Raw genomic sequence first — 7092 nt, 5'->3', positions numbered from 1 at the left:
CCCCCCCCCCCCCCCCCCCCCCCCCCCCCAGTGCGGGATGGCCCATGGTGTCTGGTGCGTGCAGGGATTCTGCAGGGTCCACGTGACCGATTCCGCCGTGTTCCCCGTGCCTGTGTGTGCACATGCCCAGAAGTGCGCGTGGCTGCCCCAACCCGAAGCCCTCTGTCTGCAGGTGCTGACACTGTCCTGTCACTTCCTGCCACCGCTCCCCCCCCCCCCCCCGCCCCGCGTCCGCCCTTCGGGCAGCCGAGATGTTCTCGGTCTCTCCTGTCAACCGTCCCTGCAAATGCGTGTGCTCAATGCCACGTTCCCTGAGGATCGGGCTCTGATAAGGTGATAAAGAGTGATCAGATTTAATGAGACACCCCTCTCGCATCATAGCGGTGCATTTTACTAGGGGCCTCCTGGAAAATGTCTTAAGCCCAAATTTCCCAAGAGGTGGACAGAGCACTCATTCAGCTAGTTGTTTCCTTAAAAAAAAAAAAAAAAGAAAAAAAAATAATAATACAAATAAATGTATTTTGGTCAAATAAGAGGTGGTACATAGAGTTAGCTCCCCTTGAGAATTAACGAGATAGGTCACATGTTAAAGATTTAAAATGTCCCGCGGTAAAAAAAAATCAGGTTTCATCTAATGATTTATGTGCCCTCCAACCTTCTCATTCACGTGACGTCTGTCCGCATCCAGTACTTTCCTCTGGGAAATGACGCCATCAGCCCAAGAAGTCACTCTGTTGTAGCATTTCCACTGGCTTTGTTAACATGTAAAGAAAATGTGTTTATTGTGGTAAAAGGTTCATAGCGTAAAAGTGAACGTTTTAATCCATTTTTAAGTGGACGCTTCAGTGGCACTAAGTGCATTCACACTTGTCAGGCAGCCACATCCCCACCATCCGTCTCCGGAACTTTCTGTCTTCCCAAAAGCCGAAACTCCGCTCCCCGCGGAACGCTAACTCCCCGGCCCCCCTCCCCCCTTGTGCCCCCGGAAACCACCTTCTACCCTCTGTCTCTGTGAATTTGACTACTTGTTATAGGTGCTTCATATCAGTGGAATCAGTACGTGCCCTCTTGTGTCTGGCCGATCTCCCTTCACCATGACGCCCTCCAGGTTCGTCCGCGCGACGGCGGGTATCAGAATTTCCTTCCTCTTTAAGACCGCATAATATTCCAGTGTGCATATACACACATTGTGGTCCTCCATTCATCTGTCACCAGATATGTGGGTCGTCTCCGCCTTAGACTCCCGTAGGCGATGCTGCTTGGCACACTCTCCGGGGTCCCCCTGCGGGTGACGCCGGCTTTGTCCAGGCAGGGGGCTGGTGGCGCGACGTGTGGTTCTTTGTAGTGAGGCCGAGAGTATTTTCATCGCTTGCCGCGGAGGAGGCTTTTTATTTATGGAAACCATATGATCCTGTCTGTGGAATACGTTGCCCTCAAAGCCGACAGCCGGGTCCCACCCGATGGGAAGGCGTAACAGACCCGCACATCACTTAGGAAAGCAAGAGCCTCTGGGAGGAGGGGGCCAGGCTCCCCTTGCGGCCCCCGCTGTGACGGCCACACTGACGTCTCGAAGAAGGGGGCGGCTGCTGGCCCTTTAGTAGAGGCCCCTTCGGCGCAAATGTATTCACTCGGGAGGGGGGACGTCGTCCCGGGTGAAACCCGGGTTCCGCCGCGGAGCCGTAAGCGGCTGCTTCCGTAAAGCGTGGCCTGGGAGCTTGGCTGAGAAACTTCTCTTTAAAGACCATCTAACTGCTGGGGAGGCCGCGTCCTTGAAGATGATTGATTTCCCCTCACCGTGTTTCATTTTTCTCTCCTAGCTTATGTTCCCGAGGAAGAACTAAAGGCAGCAGAGATAGATGAAGAAGCCGTGGAGGAGGATGGGCTGTCCCTGGACGTCCAGGACGGCGAGTACGTGTGCAACGAGGAGGCGGACATCAAAGAAGCCCAGAGCTACCAGAACTCCCCGGTCAGCACCGCGACGAATCAGGACGCGGGCTACGGGTCCCCTTTCAGTGAGAACAGCGACCAGCTGGTCCATTTCAAGAGCTCTTCCTCCAGAGAGGGCAAAGAGGATCCGCAGGGCCCGGACGGCGTCTCCTACCCCCAGGACAGCTTGGCGCAGATCAAGGCTGTGTATGCCAACCTGTTCTCTGAGTCCTGCTGGTCCAGCCTCGCCTTGGACTTGAAGAAGTCCGGTTCGACCACCAGCAGCAACGATGTGGGCCCGAAGGAGAGCTCCACCCCCGCGCCCACGCCCCCCACCAGCACGGCGGGGCCCACGGGCACCACCGCGAGCACCCCCAGCTCGGGCTCGGGCTCGGGCTCGGGTTCGGGCCCGGGCACCGGAGGCAGCGGCGGCTCGGGCTACGACTGGCACCAGGCCGCGCTGGCCAAGACGCTGCAGCAGACGTCCTCCTACGGGCTGCTCCCCGAGCCCAGCCTCTTCAGCACCGTGCAGCTCTACAGGCAGAACAACAAGCTCTACGGGTCCGTGTTCACGGGCGCCAGCAAGTTCCGCTGCCGGGACTGCAGCGCCGCCTACGACACGCTGGTGGAGCTGACGGTGCACATGAACGAGACGGGGCACTACCGCGACGACAACCGGGACAAGGACTCCGAGAAGACCAAGCGGTGGTCCAAGCCCAGGAAGCGCTCGCTGATGGAGATGGAAGGCAAGGAGGACGCGCAGAAGGTGCTCAAGTGCATGTACTGCGGCCACTCCTTCGAGTCGCTGCAGGACCTGAGCGTCCACATGATCAAGACCAAGCATTACCAGAAAGTGCCTCTGAAGGAGCCAGTACCAGCCATCGCCAAACTGGTCCCTTCCACCAAGAAGCGCGCCCTGCAGGACCTGGCGTCGCCGTGCTCTCCCGAGCCGGCGGGGCCGGCCGCCGACGCGGCGCTGGGCGAGGCGGCCAAGGACCAGAAGGCCGCCAACCCCTACGTGACGCCCAACAACCGCTACGGCTACCAGAACGGCGCCAGCTACACCTGGCAGTTCGAGGCCCGCAAGGCGCAGATCCTCAAGTGCATGGAGTGCGGCAGCTCCCACGACACCCTGCAGCAGCTCACCGCCCACATGATGGTCACCGGCCACTTCCTCAAGGTGACCACCTCGGCCTCCAAGAAGGGGAAGCAGCTGGCGCTGGACCCCGTGGTGGAAGAGAAGATCCAGTCCATCCCTTTGCCGCCCACCACGCACACCCGGCTGCCCGCCTCCCACGTCAAGAAGCAGCCCGACTCTCCCGCGGCGTCCTCGCCCGCCGAGGAGAAGAAGGAGCCCGAGCGGGAGAAGGCGCCGGCGGCCGGCGAGGCGGAGAGGAAGGTCAAGGAGGAGAGCCAGGACGCGGCCGAGAAGTTCGAGCCCACCGCCCTGTATCGGTACCTGCGCGAGGAGGACCTGGACGACAGCCCCAAGGGCGGGGTGGACATCCTCAAGTCCCTGGAGAACACGGTGTCCACGGCCATCAGCAAAGCCCAGAACGGCGCACCCTCGTGGGGCGGCTACCCCAGCATCCACGCGGCCTACCAGCTGCCCGGCACCGTGAAGCCGCTGCCGGCCGTGCAGAGCGTGCAGATGCAGCCGTCCTACGCGGGGGGCGTGAAGTCGCTGTCGTCGGAGCACAGCGCGCTCCTGCACTCCCCGGGGAGCCTCACGCCCCCGCCGCACAAGAGCAACGTGTCGGCCATGGAGGAGCTGGTGGAGAAGGTCACCGGCAAGGTCAGCGTGAAGAAGGAGGAGAGGCCCGCCGACCGGGAGAAGGGCTCCCCGGCCAAGGCCGTGTCCCCCGTGGCCAAAGAGAACAAGGACTTCCCTCGAGCGGAGGAGAGCGGCGGCAAAGTCCAGCAGAAGAAGGGCCCCGAGGCGGAGGCGGGGAAGGCCAAAAAGGAGGGCGTGCCGGACGCGCACACCCCAAACGGCACCGAGCCGCTCAGGGCCAAAGTCACCAACGGCTGTAATAACCTGGGGATCATCACGGACCACTCGCCCGAGCCCTCCTTCATCAACCCGCTGAGCGCGCTGCAGTCCATCATGAACACGCACCTGGGCAAGGTGTCCAAGCCCGCGAGCCCCTCGCTGGACCCGCTGGCCATGCTGTACAAGATCAGCAACAGCATGCTGGACAAGCCGGTCTACCCCGCCACCCCCGCCAAGCAGGCCGACGCCATCGACCGCTACTACTACGAGAACAGCGACCAGCCCATCGACCTGACCAAGTCCAAGAGCAAGCCCCTGGTCTCCGGCGCGGCCGACGCCGTGGCGTCGCCTCTCCGGGAGAGCGCCCTCATGGACATCTCGGACATGGTGAAAAACCTCACGGGCCGGCTCACCCCCAAGTCCTCCACCCCCTCCACCGTGTCGGAGAAGTCGGACGCCGACGGCAGCAGCTTCGAGGAAGCGCTGGACGAGCTGTCGCCCGTGCACAAGAGGAAGGGGCGGCAGTCCAACTGGAACCCCCAGCACCTGCTCATCCTGCAGGCTCAGTTTGCCTCGAGCCTGCGGGAGACGCCGGAAGGGAAGTACATCATGGCGGACCTGGGCCCCCAGGAGCGGGTGCACATCTCCAAGTTCACCGGGCTGTCCATGACCACCATCAGCCACTGGCTGGCCAACGTGAAGTACCAGCTGAGGAGGACAGGGGGTACCAAGTTCCTGAAGAACCTGGACACCGGACATCCTGTTTTCTTTTGCAACGATTGTGCCTCTCAGTTCAGAACTGCGTCTACGTACATAAATCACCTAGAAACACACTTAGGCTTCAGCTTGAAGGATCTCTCCAAGCTGCCACTAAATCAGATTCAAGAACAGCAGAACGTTTCAAAAGTCCTGGCCAACAAGGCTTTGGGCCCGGTAGGGGCCGCCGAGGACGATCTGGGCTCCACATTCCAATGCAAGCTTTGCAACCGGACTTTTGCGAGCAAGCACGCAGTCAAACTGCACCTTAGTAAGACCCACGGCAAGTCCCCGGAGGACCACCTGATCTATGTGACAGAGTTGGAAAAACAGTAGCGTCCAGGTATGCAAGGGACGGAGGCACATTGCACTAAATGTCGTCTTTGTACTGCACTAGGCCCGGCTGAGCCTCCGAAATCAGCCTTCCCTTTGTTGCCGAGCCGGCTGTCTGGACCTTGGTTTTTCTTACACATATTTTGTAGTTATATTTATATGCTCTTTGTCCGATTGTGCATGTTATTTTTCTTTTTCCGTGAGTCAAAGTCTGACCTTTATTTTCAACATCTGTTCTTGATGTTAAGCTATCTTTTGTAGGAAATAGTGGGGCACACTACTCAGAGACATTTATTTAGCAGGCGAGAAAGACACAAATAACAATGACAAAAAGACATCCTAAAATTACGAAGTTGCCATGACAATAAAGGTCATAGAACCTAGTAGTGTCAAGTTTAACCCTTTGAGGACTGCAATTGCATTTCTGTGCCTTTCACTCAAAAAAAGAAAAAAAAAAAAGAAAAGAAAGAAAAAAAAAAGGAAAGAAAAAAAAGGCTTCAAGGCATTTCATTCAGATCAAAAGCTGTGTCAGACACAAAACTTATTTAATAATTAAAAAATGAGCTTTTATATGCAGAACTGGTTTGTGAAGGAAACATGCATGCAGCTGTTGGAAGATAGAAAGGTGTCTAGGACTCATGGGGTTAGGAAGCCACAGCTTTACACATTTAGAACAAAACAAACCAAACCACACAAAAAAAACCCACCGCCACCACCACCCCAAACATCCCGAGTTGCCACTCTGCCCAAACCCTCTGGATGCTGAAAAAAAAAAAAAATGCCACTTTTGGCAAAAAAGTATGCAAGCTATTATTTAAAAAATGTGTAAAAATGCTATTTCTTTTTTCCTGTAAAATACTGCGGTTTATAGTTATTTACAAATGTAAGCTTTGGTATAAGCTGACCTTTCTATAGCGTGCTGCATTGGTAAATGAAAAAAAAAAATGGGGCAAACGGAGTCCTTTCCTTGTAAATTGCCAGCATCCGCTTAAAAACCCCTGTATGTTACATTATCGTACCATTTTAATCTATTCCACTTTCTTTGTACCTTCTGGCTGTATGCTTTCTCTTTTAACTTTTTATATTGTCATTTTATATTAAATTTCTGTGTATATAATGTAAAACCACAATTTTTGAATAAAATTTAGTTCCTGCAGCTTGATTTAAATAGAGGAATTTTACCGGCACCCGCATCTTTCCAGATGCATGTATATCAGACAAAAATAAATAAATGAAAACAAAGCGAGCAGTGCACTATTAATTATACATTTTGATGTTCTATCATTAATATTGTACAGTACATTTTGGTTCACACAATTAAATCCACTGTTTTCTCAAATGTAAAATAAAACCCACATGCAGTTCTTGATTTACATAGATTGTCATGTCGTCATTATATTGCCTTTGAGATGTTATTTTAGCAACAAGAGGTATATAGCTTCTGCAGTCAACCAACAAAAATTCTATTCAGAGTCATCACTTCGTGATTTGTGTGGTGACACGCTTCATTCGGATGATAAGTGTTGCGGTGGGTTTTTTTTGTTTTTTGTTTTTAAATGATAATTAAAATTTTTAACGCTACCGGGTGCCACGGGTTGCTGAGTTCAGCCACTGAGTGGTGACTGTTTTGTACATATGTGGACTGAGCTGCTTCATCCAGAGGATCCTCACGGACTATTTAAAAATGTTTACGGTTATCCTTAGTGTGAATCCAGGGACTTGGGGCCGGGGGGGGGGGGGGGGGGGGGGGGGGGGGGGAAGGGACGGTCTTGCTGTAGCAGCAACGACCCTGGGGGGCCTCGGAACTAGTTTCGTGTTGCTCCAAAGAGGAAAGCCTGGTTTCTGCACTTTTGGAAATGCAGTTTTTAGAAGCTGAGCTGCTCGGTGCTCCAGCGTTTGGGGCCGGTGTTGTTCTGCAGGTTCCCCCCCCCCCCCCCGAGCACCGAGGGGCTCCACCGGGGAGGCCGCCAGGCCCACCCCGACCCCCCAGCCGTCTCTCTGGGGCTCACTGCTTCCGCCTGCAGCGGGACATCACAGGTCCAGGCCCGCAGCCTCTCTTCTCGCCGGAAGTACTCACTGACGTG

General features: G+C 55.0%; 1 protein-coding gene across 1 annotated transcript in view; it reads left to right on the top strand.

The window, feature by feature from the left end:
- The window catches only part of TSHZ1 (teashirt zinc finger homeobox 1), an 8856-nt gene extending 2475 nt beyond the window's left edge, over positions 1-6381 (top strand). The window contains 2 exon segments of the mRNA XM_049620252.1: positions 32-132; positions 1741-6381. Of these exon segments, the coding sequence (XP_049476209.1) occupies positions 32-132; positions 1741-5011 (3372 nt within the window). The 3' untranslated portion in view covers positions 5012-6381.
- The last annotated feature ends 711 nt before the right edge of the window (positions 6382-7092 follow it).

Source organism: Panthera uncia, assembly GCF_023721935.1.
Source record: "Panthera uncia isolate 11264 chromosome D3 unlocalized genomic scaffold, Puncia_PCG_1.0 HiC_scaffold_8, whole genome shotgun sequence".
NCBI classification, from domain to species: domain Eukaryota; kingdom Metazoa; phylum Chordata; class Mammalia; order Carnivora; family Felidae; genus Panthera; species Panthera uncia.
The sequence above is the reverse complement of the archived record's forward strand: the minus strand, read 5'-3'. Positions and strand labels throughout refer to the sequence as shown.